This window comes from Schistocerca americana, chromosome 7, assembly GCF_021461395.2.
Source record: "Schistocerca americana isolate TAMUIC-IGC-003095 chromosome 7, iqSchAmer2.1, whole genome shotgun sequence".
Lineage (NCBI taxonomy): Eukaryota > Metazoa > Arthropoda > Insecta > Orthoptera > Acrididae > Schistocerca > Schistocerca americana.
In genome coordinates this window covers 467689519-467705795 of record NC_060125.1, presented here as the reverse complement: position 1 = coordinate 467705795, position 16277 = coordinate 467689519, and the positions used below count along the sequence as shown (strand labels likewise).

At 39.1% G+C, this 16277-nt stretch overlaps 1 protein-coding gene across 2 annotated transcripts in view; it reads left to right on the top strand.

Annotated features, from left to right (window-relative positions):
• The window catches only part of LOC124622494, a 151994-nt gene that overhangs the window by 124933 nt on the left and 10784 nt on the right, over window positions 1-16277 (top strand). For both annotated transcript variants that reach the window (XR_006980636.1, XM_047148207.1), the window contains exon 9: window positions 6559-6738. Coding sequence is in view for 1 of the 2 variants with exons in the window: in XM_047148207.1 (XP_047004163.1) it covers window positions 6559-6738 (180 nt within the window). In the remaining variant the exon portion in view is untranslated. The remainder of the gene's footprint in view (window positions 1-6558; window positions 6739-16277) is intronic.

Sequence of the window (16277 nt, the reverse complement as noted above, 5' to 3'; positions counted from 1 at the left end):
CTTAAAATTTCAGAGTTAGTTTCCGGTTAGATAATGCATCAAATCCTAATATGGAAAACACAGTGCTTTTGCAGTACCAGCATCATTCTGCAATTTTACCATGTGAAGATGATTGATCTGATATCACTATGCATGCACAGATGTGGTTTTAAACGGGAGAGCTCATTGTACTTTCGCCAGTCTGTCCCAAAATATCATGGCTGCAAGTTATTGACGTCAGGCAGTTTGCCAAAAATTTCGTGGCACCATCTAAAAACAGTTGTTCATCATTCTTCATGTAGAAAGAGCACAAATACCTCATTCATTCAGTATATTAATGGATTTTCCTGGAAGAATGAAGATTGTAACAGTAACAAAATGAGAAAAGTTCATTCAATATATTAATGAAGAATAAATACTGTAACAGTAACAAAATGATAAAAGTATTTGTGTGTGTGTGTGTGTGTGTGTGTGTGTGTGTGTGTGTGTGTGTGTATGTGTGTGTGTGTGTGAGAGAGAGAGAGAGAGAGAGAGAGAGAGAAGAAATAGTACAGGAAATGAGATATGTAAAGTCTGTCAATTATTGAAGTTTTTTGGGTTTTGATCTGTTTAGAATTATTTGGAGTTTCAAGAAGGGAGCCAGTGTTAAAGAAGGAAACTCAGGAGAGAGAATAACACCATGAACTGAGAGATTGTGTGAGAGCTATATTGTGGTATGTGTATGCAAGAAGACAACTTACCAGAAGATAATTGTACTCTTGCATGTGGTAGCATTTTTTTGTGATCTGCTTCTGATTATCTGATTATTTCACATCCTAGAGCCAGAACTGTGTTGTGTAACAGTAGCCAAAATGATGATTTTGTTATCTTTTCAATTCATTACATGTGACAGCAGATGACTAGTATGATGAAACACGATACTTGGTAGAATAAGGTAATTTCTTTTAATTCAAAGTAAAGCAATGAATTTTATTTTTAGATAATTTTTACTTTTCTAGTCACTTTAATTTAGTTCAAGTACTAAATTACTCAGATTCATGTTTTTTACTATTACTATATATCGAACTCTGAAATTTTAATTTAAAACACAAGCAGACATTATTATACTAATTAGAAAAATGAATTGTGCATAATAAACCACAGAACAACTAAAAATCGTGTATTTGCATATAGTTGTCAAAGATTCTCCACGTTAATTTGGCTTGCTAGTATGCTACTGTAGTTATGAAGTAGTATAGAATTGATTTCCAGTTTCATGATGTTTCTGCTTCACTAATTTTCATTCTTATTTAATGTTATTAATAATTCCTTTATGTATAAGCTTATAATTCCAGCACATAGCCAAACAATGTCATTGTAGTACAGCTTTCATCTTTTATTATTTCCCCATTTTAAATATGTCTTTAACAATTACAGAAAATTTCCAGTGATTAATGTAAATGCCTCAGAGTGACAGGGAATTGTTCCCATTGTCCGAACCCATAGTGTGCTGTATCTGTTGTTGTTAGACTGGTTATTGTAGTAAATCATACCATCAAACAAAAATGTGAAGTGTTGTCACCAAACTTACAATATTAAACCATCTGTTTTAAAATGTACCTCTCTGTTGAGAACTCAAGGACTTTAAACACCAGTAAGCCACATCAAAAGTGGGAAATGAAAAGAACAATACAAAAGTAATAGCAACCAAATACGAGGGTGGTTTTAAAAGTTCTCGTAATCACCAAGAGAGGTCAGCTCTAGCGCAAAGAGTTGTTCACGAGATATTCATTGGCCTGTTGCCTGTAAACGTGTGCCACATCAGTGCTCTTGGAAGAAGAGAGCTGTGGCAGTGACATGGCTCTGTTGTTGTTCCCACATAGTGATTTGTGAAGATGGAAAAAATCGAGATTCGAGCAATGATTAAGTACTTTGTAAAGAAAGGTATGAAAGCAAAGGACATCAATGCCAATTTCCAAAAAAACACTGGGGGACTTTGCTCCTTCATATTCAACTGTTGTCAAGTGGACAAATGAATTTAAATTTGGTCGGGAGAGCTTAGATGATGATCCACGCAGTGGTCGGCCAAGACGTGTCACTATTCCAGAAATCATTGCAAAAGTGTACAAAATGGTCATGGAGGATCACCGATTGAAAGTGCGTGAAATGAAAAAATTGTATGCAAGATGGGTGTCGTGACTCTTGACACTGGATCAAAAACGTGTGAGGATGGACATATCAGAAAAATGTTTGGCCCATTTTAGGAGAAACGAACAAGATTTTTTGCACTGGTTTGTGATCACAGATGAAACTTGGGTGCACTACTATACCCCAGAGACAAAACAACAGTCAAAGTAGTGGAAGCATGCTGATTCTCTGCCACCGAAGAAAGCAAAGACAATTCCTTCGGCGGGAAAGGTCATGGCATCAGTGTTCTGGGATGCAAAGGGAATTCTGTTTGTAGATTATTTCCCCACTGGGCAAACAATTACTGGAGAATACTATGCTAACCTCCTGGACAAATTGCAACGAAAGATACGCGAAAAAAGGCCAAGGTTAGAAAGGTACAAAGTCATCTTCTATCAAGACAATGCGCACCCAAACACATGTGCCGTCACCATGGCACAATTACATGAACTAAGGTATGAATTATTGCCACACCCACCTTATTCACTTGATATGACTCCATCAGGCTGCCATCTCTTGCCAAAACTGAAAATTTTTCTTGACGGACGAAGATTCACTTCAAACAAAGAACTGATAGCCGGAGTTGACAACTATTTTGCAGGCCTGGGGGAAACACATTTTCGAGACGAATCAAGGCACTGGAACATCGTTGGACCAAGTGGATTAATCTACAAGGAGACTACATTGAAAAATAGAAAAGTTTCCAAGAATTTTTCAACCCACCCTCGTAAAATTTTATGAAGTTTCCAATAGACAGTTATTTTTACACTTTTGTTCATTAAACAACATACCATTGGTAAATACCAGAACCAATACATCAGCAACAAAGTGCAGAATGTCATATTTCCTAATGTTACATAATTTAAGTTTAGCTAAGTATTATAATGTAATATGTGTTATGAATGGTCATCAGGCAAGGAGCTAAGGCTTGTAATGCATAGTGTAAAGTGGTTCTTGCTTTGTGACTGGTATTGACATTATTAAAACTTAATTTTCATAAGTCAGCCACAGGGACTGCATTGCCTAATACAGCAAGCTGTATACGTCATAATTTAAACTATCTAGTGGACAACAGAAAAGTAGCTGTGGTGCAAAGGCATTACTGTGACACTCTTATTATGTATGATTGTGTTCTACACTACTAGAAAATATGCTGTTCAAGCCATACTAAAATAGCTAATGCACGTGGCCACTGGATGCTCTGTGCGATTATGTACTTGCAGTAACTATTTGTTGTGTGTGCTGCACCCTCATCCCCCTGTAAGCCATAAACCACAGCAAATGCAGGTTTAAGCTGATAAATACAAAGCATCTACGCAGATAAACTTAAAAATGTTCTAACAAAACCAGAACTTCCAGTCCATTGTTGCAGAGTGACCCCTTTCATATCTTGATCACCCTTGCACAATCTAGTAATGTAACTCCTTTCAGTCTCTGTACAGTCTAACAGTGAACCTCCTTTCAACATCTTATTAATGTGGAGCCATTCATCAACTGTAACTGTTACGTGATACCACACCGAGGAAAGTCACAAACAGTAATTGCCACTGTTGCACACTTGTTCTTGGTCACAAGTGCCTGTATGTTGATGTTCCTTTGGGTGCAACAGTACACATGACTATCTGTGCGCAATTTAACTTTATGTTAAATTTAACAGCTAGCAAGAGTTATTATGATTCTTCCTGGTTCTGGGTAATGCACTTTCCGCCAAATCTGTGAGCACCAAGTTCCAGAACATATCAGTTTTCGCATTATTGGGAAACGTACCTTGAGGTCATTTTAATAATTTTATAAATTATATAGGAGCTTCACATGGTGGAGGGAGGAATGGAAAAATTTAGGAATAAATAAGTAGAAATGAGCAAGGCTTTGTTCTCTTCGCAGTATTACTTAGGAATTACTATGAAAAAAAGTGTTCCTGGCACATAAATAATATGTGTGAGACTGTTCATCAATGGTCAGTTTATTAAAAGCCAGTAATACATCAGCAGTAAATATGGAGGAAAATCAAATGAAAACAATATCAGAAGGAGGAGCCACTGGTTCCGAAAGCTTGCGTATTTAAATACTTTTAGATTTCTGTTGCCCTGCCACCACTTGGTGACTAGATTTTTTACCTTTCAATTACATTATATTTTCAAAAATTGATTATTTTCATTGATAAATAAAAACACAGATGTATTAATTACTCTTGAGATGCTTAGACTAACAAATTCGTGATGAAGATCAATTTGAATACTTACACAGTGAGAAATGTCATATAGTTGAACTGCACCCTGAATCAGCACTGAAGCTATTTTTGTAAAACTGAATCACTCTAAAAGACCCAAAAAGATTCACGGTGGGAAGAAATTGGAAGCATTTAATTTTAACTGTTAATGTATCCACTTGAAATTTTTAAACCCCAGGTTAGTAAGTTGAGCTTCGTGACACGTAGTTGCTGAAACTGTCACAAGGTTTAATGCTGGCACAGCACAGAATTAATGAAACAAATTAAGTGTTCAAATTTAAGTGTTTGAGACCAGAGCTTTTAGAGAAAGTAAATTACTAGCCACTATAGTGACCATCATGAAAATAGGCAGATGAAGGTCATCTGTCCGCCCCCGGTAGCTGAGTGGGCAGTGTGACAGAATGTCAATCCTAAGGGCCTGGGTTTGATTCACGACTGGGTCAGAGATTTTCTCCGCTCTGGAACTGGGTGTCGTGGTGTCCTAATCATCATGCTTACATCCCCATCATCGCGCAAGTCGCTGAAGTGTCATCAAATTGAAAGACTTGCACCCAGCAAACGGTCTACCCGCTGGTAGGCCCTAGTCACATGACATCGTAATCGTGAGGTCATCTCACCATCTTACAGAATTTCCAGTTAAAGATAATTTCAAATGTTAGTAAAAATTCCAAAATAATATTAAATGTTTCTGTTTTTAGTCTAGAATGTGATAGAGTACCTTACAAAAGAAAATTCTTGCCAGCCATGACAAAAAAATAAATAAATAAAAGCTAACATTACAAGAAATTTTATTTTTACTTCAACCTCTAGGAAAAAGTATATGAACAATCTCAAAGTTTATAGATGCATGTGATACTTACTTTGTCTTGAAAACGTAAAAGTATTCTGACATAAAAAATAAAATACCATAAGAGCTGTGAAACTGTTTTTTTGTATAACGAAACAGTCATCACTGGTGAATTTGCATTGTGTTGAACCTTATAGGAACATCCAGTGAGAAAGTTGTGTAGAGGACTGTAACATTAATTTTAGTAACATTTGAGACATCATTATTGTGTTATCACCAATGAATGCAATGTCTCCTGGTATCCTACCTCCCCATAAAAATTTTATTTACTGCTGTTCATCTCTGCACCATCACCCAAAACACCAACACACACAACACAAAAGCAACTGCAGGAACTTTCAGGCCATTACTTCTGTTAAACCCAAACAAGACATATTTATTCATATGGTTTTGTGTAACCTAAATTTTACCTAAGTATACTACAAGACTATTGTCCTTAGCATGCAACAATTGCATTGTTCACAAAAACTTAGCTCTCGCTGATGCAGTGTCTCAGAATGCCATTAAAAATTCTTGTCCCTCATTAAACTCTCTGAACCAACAACATATGAGTGAGAAGATGCCAGACAGGTGTCTCTTAGCCAGAATAATTAATTTTACCCTGTATTTTTCTAATCATTGGATACCCTCCCATGTCGTCACAACCAAGCACAATTTTAGGCACCAACTTTTTGTTAAAATTGTCAATGTCCATAGATTTCTGTTCTCATTTGTAACCTTTTCTCAAAGAATGAAAACACTTCCTCATGTCGGGAGTTTCTGCTGATGTCACTGCAGTGTTAATATGGCATACAGCCAATTTGGAAATACCATAAGATATGTATTACTCCTGGCTTTTACACCATTGGCCAGATCAGTGTAAAAACTTCAGTACATTTGATACGATAGTTTGAGTTTGTTTTCAAACGTCTTTGTCACTGTTTATGCAAGCTGATTGGTATAGCAATACAAACAGACTTTTGCTCTTGTTTATGCTCACTACAAAACACGAGTCAGTGCATGTTTCCTTGGAAAACTGAAATCGCACTTGAAAACACAATATCATGTGGGAATGCTGAACGTAAGTTAGTGCTAACCTTCATTGCTACAGTGCGTATGTGGCAACAAAGCTGTGAAATGGACAGATCACAACGATTCGTATCTGAAGATGGCACACAGTGGGTATGACATTGAACTACCTATTTTCATGATGGTCACTATAGTATAAATTTGTTTGGAACTGGAAATGGGTAGCCACTCTGCTTATCCTTTGTGATTACTGTGATATACTTTTTCATTTTTCATGTAATGCAATCCTGAGTTGAGGCAGTCATTTATATTGGTGTCTGATTTTTAGGTAGATGTCATGGCAACAGATGGAGAGCCAGCTGCATTTGTGAGTAAAAGCCTTCGTGAAATGCTGGAAGGTTTGCATAGACGATCCCAGCAACTTGGAATGCCAGCAAATGGAACTGATTTTCTGAAACTGCCACCACCATATCCGTCACTACCACCAGAACCTGGGGGGTTGTCACAGGTAAGGGCAAGAAAAAACACACATTTTTCAAATACATGAAATGGAATTCAAAATAATCAATGGAACTATTTTCCTTATAATTTATGATATTAGAAGAGCATAAATTTCACTCTACCATTTTCATGGAGAACCACATTTTTTAAGTCAGCAGTTATTTAGGTGTGTGATGCAAGACTATCACTTACTTTAAAACTGATATTGTCAGGGTTAAATGATGTGCATGAGTAGAACAAAATACTTTTGCCTTAAAATGAATGTATTATTTCTCAGAAGCGTAGATAATGATTGACAGAATGTGCTTCCATACTACTCTGTAGCAACAGGGTGACTATGTTGGACAAAGCATTACAATTACCATCTACACATGTATTCTGCATGATGGGAGAACACAATGGGGAAAAGATACCCATATAAAGAGTACAGAAATGAGAGGGAGGTTAGGAAAAGAGAGTTGAAGAAGGGAAGAGAGAAGAAACAAATTCAAGCAGTAAAAAAGGGAACATATAAAAGCTACTGATGAAAAGTCAGATGAAAAGACCAGGCAAGAATTTGTAGATGGAATGAAATAGCTGGTAACAACATTTACTTAACTTGCCATGCACCTGTAAATTAATTGGTGAATCGTACATAGCAGTGCAAAATAATGATAATTCATTGGGTTGGTTAGTAAGTGTGAGGCTGCAAAACCAGTTGTCCACGATTCAGCATCTGTTGGTCCTAGGATATTTTCTGTCACTTACTGATTTTTTTTATCTACAGCAATAATTTTTTAACATGCAAAATTCTAAATAGGAACCATGGTTTGGAGACCACTCTAAACTGTAGGACCCCTCCTATAACTGGGTGGGTAAATGAATTCTGAAATCTGAGACTGACAAGGGTATACAGAGGAAGAGCAAAATGTAAGTAAGCTTTGTATAGTTAAGGCAGAGGCTGTTGCTAAGAATATGGTGTTGTTGTTGTTGTTGTGGTCTTCAGTCCTGAGACTGGTTTGATGCAGCTCTCCATGTTACTCTATCCTGTGTAAGCTGCTTCATCTCCCAGTATGTACTACAGCCTACATCCTTCTGAATCTGCTTAGTGTATTCATCTCTAGGTCTCCCTCTATGATTTTTACCCTCCATGCTGCCCTCCGATACTAAATTGGTGATCCCTTGATGCCTCAGAACATGTCCTACCAACCGATCCCTTCTTCTAGTCAAGTTGTGCCACAGACTCCGCTTCTCCCCAATTCTATTCAATACCTCCTCATTAGTTACATGATCTACCCATCTAATCTTCAGCATTCTTCTGTAGCACTACATTTTGGAAGCTTCTATTCTCTTCTTGTCCAAACTATTTATTGTCCATGTTTCACTTCCATACATGGCTACACTCCATACAAATACTTTCAGAAACGACTTCCTGACACTTGAATCTTAACAAATTTATCTTCTTCAGAAACGCTTTCCTTGCCATTGCCAGTCTACATTTTATATCCTCTCTACTTCGACCATCGTCAGTTATTTTGCTCCCCAAATAGCAAAACTCCTTTACTACTTTAAGTGTCTCATTTCCTAATCTAATTCCCTCAGCATCACCTGACTTAATTAGACTACATTCCATTATCCTCGTTTTGCTTTTGTTGATGTTCATCTTATATCCTCCTTTCAAGACACTATCCATTCCGTTCAACTGCTCTTCCAAGTCCTTTGCTGTCTCTGACGGAATTACAATGTCATCGGCAAACCTCAAAAGTTTTTATTTCTTCTCCATAGATTTTAATACCTACTCTGAATTTTTCTTTTGTTTCCTTTACTGCTTGCTCAATATACAGATTGAATAGCATTGGGGAGAGGCTACAACCCTGTCTCACTTCCTTCCCAACCACTGCTTCCCTTTCATGTCCCTCGACTCTTATAACTGCCATCTGGTTTCTGTACAAATTGTAAACAGCCTTTCACTCCCTGTATTTTACTCCTGCCATCTTCAGAATTTGAAAGAGAGTTTTCCAGTCAGCATCGTCAAAAGCTTTCTCTAAGTCTACAAATGCTGTAAACATAGGTTTGCCTTTTCTTAATCTAGCTTCTAAGATAAGTCGTAAGGTTAGTATTGCCTCACGTGTTCCAGTATTTCTACGGAATCCAAACTGATCTTCCCCGAGGTCGGCTTATACCAGTTTTTCCATTCGTCTGTAAAGAATTCGTGTTAGTATTTTGCAGCAGTGGCTTATTAAACTGATAGTTCGGTAATTTTCACATCTGTCAACACCTGCTTTCTTTGGGATTGGAATTATTATATTCTTCCTGAAGTCTGAGGGTATTTCGCCTGTCTCATACATTTTGCTCACCAGACGGTAGAGTATTGTCAGGATTGGCTCTCCCAAGGCAGTCAGTAGTACTAATGGAATGTTGTCTGCTCCCGGGGCCTTGTTACGACTTAGGTCTTTCAGTGCTCTGTCAAATTCTTCATGCAGTATCATATCTCCCATTTCATCTTCATCTACATCCTCTTCCATTTCCATAATATTGCCCTGAAGTACATCGCCCTTGTATAGACACTCTGTATACTCCTTCCACCTTTCTGCTTTCCCTTCTTTGCTTAGAACTGGGTTTCCATCTGAGCTCTTGATATTCATACAAGTGGTTCTCTTTTCTCCAAAGGTCTCTTTAATTTTCCAGTAGGTGGTATCTATGTTACCCCTAGTGAGATAAGCCTCTACATCCTTACATTTGTCCTCTAGCCATGCCTGCTTAGCCATTTTGCACTTCCTGTTGATCTCATTTTTGAGACGTTTGTATTCCTTTTTGCCTGCTTCATTTACTGCATTTTTATTTTTTCTTCTTTCATCAATTAAATTCAATATTTCTTCTGTTACCCAAGGATTTCTACCAGCCCTCGTCTTTTTACCTACTTGATCGTCTGCTGCCTTCACTACTTCCTCACCCCTCAGAGCTACCCATTCTTCTTCTACTGTGTTTCTTTGCCCCATTCCTGTCAATTTTTCCCTTATGCTCTCCCTGAAACTCTGTACAACCTCTGGTTCTTTCAGTTTATCCAAGTCCCATCTCCTTAAATTCCCACCTTTTTGCAGTTTCTTCAGTTTTAATCTGCAGTTCATAACCAATAGATTGTGGTCAGAGTCCACATCTGCCCCTGGAAATGTCTTACAATTTAAAACCTGGTTCCTAAATCTCTGTCTTACCATTATATAATCTATCCGAAACCTGTCAGTATCTCCAGGCTTCTTCCATGTATACAATCTTCTTTTGTGATTCTTGAACCAAGTGTTAGCTATGATTAAGTTATGCTCTGTGCAAAATTCTACCAGGCGGCTTCCTCTTTCATTTCTTTCCCCCAATCTATATTCACCTACTACGTTTCCTTCTCTTCCTTTTCCTACTATCGAATTCCAGTCACCGATGACTATTAAATTTTCATCTCCCGTCACTATCTGAATAATTTCTTTTATCTCATCATACATTTCTTCAATTTCTTCATCATCTGCAGAGCTAGTAGGCATATAAACTTGTACTACTGTAGTGGGCGTGGGCTTCGTGTCTGTCCTGGCCACAATAATGCGTTCACTGTGCTGATTGTAGTAGCTTACCCGCACTCCTATTTTTTTTATTCATTATTAAACCTACTCCTGTATTATCCCTATTTGATTTTGTATTTATAACCTTGTATTCACCTGACCAGGAGTCCTGTTCCTCCTGCCACCGAACCTCGGTAATTCCCACTATGTCTAACTTTAACCTATCCATTTCCCTTTTTAAATTTTCTAACCTACTGCCCAATTAAGGGATCTTACATTCCACGCTCCGATCCCTAGAACGCCAGTTTTCTTTCTCCTGATAACGACGACCTCTTGAGTAGTTGCCGCCCGGAGATCCGAATGGGGGACTATTTTACCTCCGGAATATTTTACCCAAGAGGATGCCATCATCATTTATTCATACAGTAAAGCTGCATGCCCTCGGGAAAAATTACGGCTGTAGTTTCCCCTTGCTTTCAGCCATTCGCAGTACCAGCACAGCAAGGCCGTTTTGGTTAGTGTTACAAGGCCAGATCAGTTAATCATCCAGACTGTTGCCCCTGCAACTACTGAAAAGGCTGCTGCCCCTCTTCAGGAACCACACGTTTGTCTCGCCTCTCAACAGATACCCCTTCGTTGTGGTTGCACCTACGGTACGGCTATCTGGATTGCTGAGGCACGTAAGCCTCCCCACCAACGGCAAGGTCTGTGGTTCATGATGGGGCTAAGAATATAATAAGACTGAATTCATATTCATATAAGAATATAATAAGACTGAATTCATAGCTAAGTATTCAGACAAATAAAGGACTTCGTGTGAAAGTTTAATTAGGAGTTGAGTCTTGTTTGTGTGCCTGGTACCACTCAGTGCTTCAACTGTATGATGTATCATAGTTACCTTTACCCTTTCAGTCTTTCTTTCGCTTCTTATAATTTGTCTGTCATTTTCTCATTCACTTTCTTGCCTTTATGCAATCCTCCAAGAAATCTTTCACCTCTCTTTGACCAACCAACAATTCATAATAAATTCCATTTTTGTGTTAAACATTCACAGAAAAGGTAACTCATATTCCTCCTCATCGACTCTGCCATATTTGAGTTTGAGAACAACAAAAAGCTTTCTTAAAACTTATTCCTTTTGTAATGTGTTTACTTCATCTTCCAACAATCTCTGTTAATATCATACTACATAGTAAAAGTCTCCTTGATTCTTTTCAATATTAGGATTTTTTCAAGAATGATGTAAAGCTCATTTACAGTCTTAATTATTATCTGCTTACTTAAACTCTCACTGGATTTTATCAATAGTGACTGCCTTCCCCATCTTAATAATGCCACAGATTTTCTGAATATATAACTTTCCCCTTCACTTTTGCTCAAACTTGAGGTTGCCAAAATTGAAATTATATCGTGTCACCCATAGGTTCCATAAGAATAGAATTATGAGGGTCACTCCAAAAGAAATGCACACTTTTTTTTTTTAAATCCATCTTTTATTCTACACGTTTGAAAGTTTTACAGTGTGTAGATACATCCTTTAGGAACAATATTTTCATTTCTCCACATAATTTCTATCCCTTTCAACTGCCTTACGCCATCTTGGAACCAGCGCTTGTATACCCGCACGGTAAAATTCTGGACCAACCTGTTGGAGCCACTGTTTGGCAGCGTGCACAAGGGAGTCATCATCTTCAAACCTTGTTCCACGAAGAGTCTTTCAGTTTCCCAAAGAGATGATAGTCACATGGAGCCAGGTCAGGACTATAAGGTGGCAGTTTCAGTGTTGTCCATCCGAGTTTTGTTATCGCTTCCATGGCATTGTCGTGCAACAGCAAAACATCCTCCTTTTGCCGATGTGGTCAAACACGACTCAGTCGAGTTTGAAGTTTCTTCATTGTCATCAAATATGCATCAGAATTTATGGTGGTTCCACTTGGCATGATGTCCACAAGCAATAGTCCTTCGGAATCGAAAAACACCATAGCCATAACTTTTCCAGCAGAAGGTGTGGTTTTGGATTTTTATTTTTTTTTTTTTTTTTTTTTGGGTGAATTTGCATGGTTTCGCTCCATTGATTGCTTCTTCGTCTCTGGTGAAAAATGATGGAGCCATGTTTCATCACCTGTCACAATTCTTCCAAGAAATTCATCTCCACCATTCTCGTACTGTTCCAAAAGTTCGCTGCATACCATATTCCTTGTTTCTTTGTGAGCCACTGTCGACATCCTGGGAACCCACCTGGCACAAACCGTTTTTTAACGCCAATGCTTTCAGTATTCTGCAAACAATTCCTTCCCTTATCCCAACGAAGCATGACAATTCATTCACTGTGATGCGTCTGTCGGCAGTCACTAAATCGTTAACTCTCTGCACATTGTCTGCAGTGTGTGCTTTACGAGGCCTGCCGCTGCGAGGACAATCCTCAATATTGCCATGCCCACTTTCATCACGTAACCTGCTTGCCCACCGACTAACTGTACTGCTATCGACAGCAGCATCTCCATACACCTTTTTCAACCTCTTGTGGATGTTTCCCACTGTCTCGTTTTCACAACACAGGAATTCTATGACAGCATGTTGCTTCTGACAAACATCAAGTGTAGCAGCCATCTTGAAGACATGCTGTGATGGCGCCACTCATGGGAACGGGTTGAAGTAAGTTTGAAAACAAATGGGAAGGATATATCTACACACTGTAAAACTTTCACATATGCAGAATGAAAACTGTAATTTTTCAAAAATAGTGTGCATTTCTTTTGGAGTGACCCTCGTAATTTATTAATTCAGGTTCAGATTTCTAGAGTAGTATTTAAAATTCTCCTTGCTGGGTTGCACTCTCTCCCACTACTTCAATGTTCTCATCTCTCCTAAAGCATCTGCATTCAGCATCATTCAAACATCTCCAGATTTAGGTTGGAGGACAAGATGGGCAGAGAGAGAGGGAGGGGGGAGGAGATGGGAAGAGAGAGGGGGGAGAAGGAGAAGGAGCAGAAAGAGAGGCAGGGGAGGAAGTGATGGGCAGAGAGAAGCTATTGCCACATGAACTGTGCATTCAAATGTCAGTATTGAGTATGCTGAGTTTCTGACATCACAGCATAGAAAAATAATGTTGGGGAGTCTTTCCAAGCTTGGAGAGCCATATCAAGCATGACAGATATACTGAATGTGCATTTGAACATAGACCAATGAGATAGAAGATCTCAATGTTCTTCTCATGCAAGCCATCTCTTTTCTGTGCAGAATCAGGGAGATGCCGTATTGGCTTTCAGTTTAAGCCCATATTTGCTGGATTTTATATTATAACCTATTTCCTTCAAATATATCCCGTTTCAGAGCCCCAGTAAATTGAGGATCTCTCAAGAAGCCATTGTGTATTGGCAAGATTTGTTGTAATAAAAAGAGTGCAAACATCAAATTGGTGGTTAAAGATTTTTTTAATTGTGACTTGTGTGTTGTGAAAGTATGGTTTCAGGGCAAAGGCACCCTGAAATTCTGTCAAAAAAAAAACATTGTTCTTGGCACAATGTGTTATAATTAAATGTCAGATAATAACATATCTGCAGCTAAAGCCTTCAGAAGATAGTAACATAAAAGGCAGATTTGTCTATTGCAGAAGTCCAGTGGAGGTTAATGAATGGTGTGTGATGTGTAGCTGGTTCATGTCTCACTATATCCAACTTTTTATTACTCACCTTCACATTTTCTAGGTTCTGAGATTTTCTTATTAATTTAATACAAGCATATTGTATAATGTTCGATCTTAATTACTTGCACTAAATATTTGGTTCTTTCTTGTATAAGGTCTTGTATATCACACGTTCTAAAAATGGTGCTGGTGAACAGAAACAATGATAAAGGAAAAAGCACATTGAGATTTCACTAAAAAGTGAGAATGATGAAATAATTGTATCTTCTGTGGATGACAGTTGTAAATTTGCATTGCCTTATTTGGAAGCTTTCATTACCTGATGTCCTTAATGACTAGACATGGAAGTTTCTTTTTCCTCTTATAACATGTTCATGGAGATTGAAGCTTTTATTTATGTATACTACAGGCAGAGCGGCATGACTATTACATGCCCAGGAATATGTGCATTTCAATAAAGCTATTAAAGGAATTTAATTCCCGTTGATTTCCTAAGCAAATGGTGTGATCTGTGAGCCAGATACAGCTGACAGCTGCCACTGGAACTTGCTGTGATCATGTGTACCATGTTGAGGCCCTTGTACTGTATGCTCAAGCCACATTGTTTCTAAGCACTCGCCAGCACTGTGGAGATGGTCAGCATTTCACTTGTTGAATGATATGGTTCATGTGACAACAGCTGGAAGGAGGATGAGGAGGAGACATGTAGAGAGAACAGCAGGTCTCAAGAATATCAGCACTATGGGGTTTATAACTCCCTAGCTCCAATAGGAGCAGAGATATAGGCAAAAACATTTTTATTGCCAACCCCTGGCATATAGGCTGCCCTGCACAATATGTGTGGAAACAGTGTCTGCCAAATAAACTGACTTTGTAGGGTAGCCTATACATCAGGGGCAAATGATCTTCAAGCCACTGATACATAGCCTGCCCTATGTGACAGGTGTTTTGTGGGAGTAGTATTGCCTCCTGTATTGAACTGTATTGCTGGGGTTACACTTGCCAGTGAGTGTGGCTGGGGACAGGTTGAGATAGATAGGGAAGGGGGTGGACAGAGCGAGGAGGAGATGCAAATGGACAGAGAAAGAAGAGGTAGGAGACGTGTATGAGGGAGATGGAAAGTGTAGAGAGATAGTGGTCAGGTGTAAAAGGAATGGGGGGAATTGGAGCTATTATATTATAAAAATGTGTGTGTGATTGGGTGGGTGTGTAAAAGAGGTGCAATCGAAAAGTAAAGAGAATTTTTTAATTTTGCAGGCTTTCTTGTTGGTGTACATGTTCCTGATGTATGTTTGCATTTTCAGCTGTGTCCACAGCTCATGGTCTAGCGGATAGCGTTGCTGCCACTGGATCACAGGGTCCCAGGTTCGATTCCCAGCAGGGTTGGGGATTGTGTTGTCCTCATCATTTCATCATTAGTGACAATGCTAGATTGGAGTGTGAAAAAAATTGGGACTTTGTACGGGTGCTAATGGCCGCGCAGTTGAGCGCCCCACAAACCAAACGTCGTCATTATTTTCAGCTGTTTTGAATATTTATTTTATTGTTGACAGTCGAAAAGGTTATAATTGGGCAAATTTTTTCTTTTGAAAAAGATAGATCAAGGAATTTTCATTAAATTTTGCTTGAAAAATGGAATGAAGGGCAGCACTGCATTTGAAATGTTGACTGTAGGTTTTGGTGAATCTGCTATGAGTAAGATGAGTTTATGAGTCGCATAAATATTTCAAAGAGGCTCAAGAAGACATTGAAGACAATGAATGCCTTTCAATTACTCTCTGCCCCCTTGCCGCGGCCACACCTCCCTCTCTGCCCGCGACGGCCGTGCCCTCCTCTCTGCCCACCGCATCCCCCTCTCTGCTCACAGTTGCTGCACCCCCTCTCTGCCTGCCACTGCCTTCTCTCCTCTGCCTTTCCACCTGTTGCCACCTCTCTGCTTTCTCTGTCCACCTGTCGCCATCTCTCTCTCTCTCTCTCTCTCTCTCTCTCTCTCTCTCTCTCTCTCTCTCTCTCCCTCTCCCCCTCTCCCTCTCCCTCTCCCTCTCCCCTCTGTCCACCTGTTGCCAGCTCTTCCACTTTCTGTCCATCTCCGATCTCCGCCTCTCCCCTCTGTATATCCATCTACTTCTCCTGTCCCCTCTCTTTGTCCATCTTCTGTTCCCACCTCTCTTTGTCTTCCACCTCCTTCTCCTCCTCTCTCTGTCCATCTCCTTTCCCCCTCCTCTGCCCATCTCTTATGTCACCCCATTTGCACCCCTACCTCCATGTCAGTGGCGATGATTCTTACCCCTACAGTACTTCTTTCCAAACAATAAGTGGTGTGTGTACAAAGTTTGATTGTAAACCACTAGTGGTTTAGAAGGAGACAGGTAAACC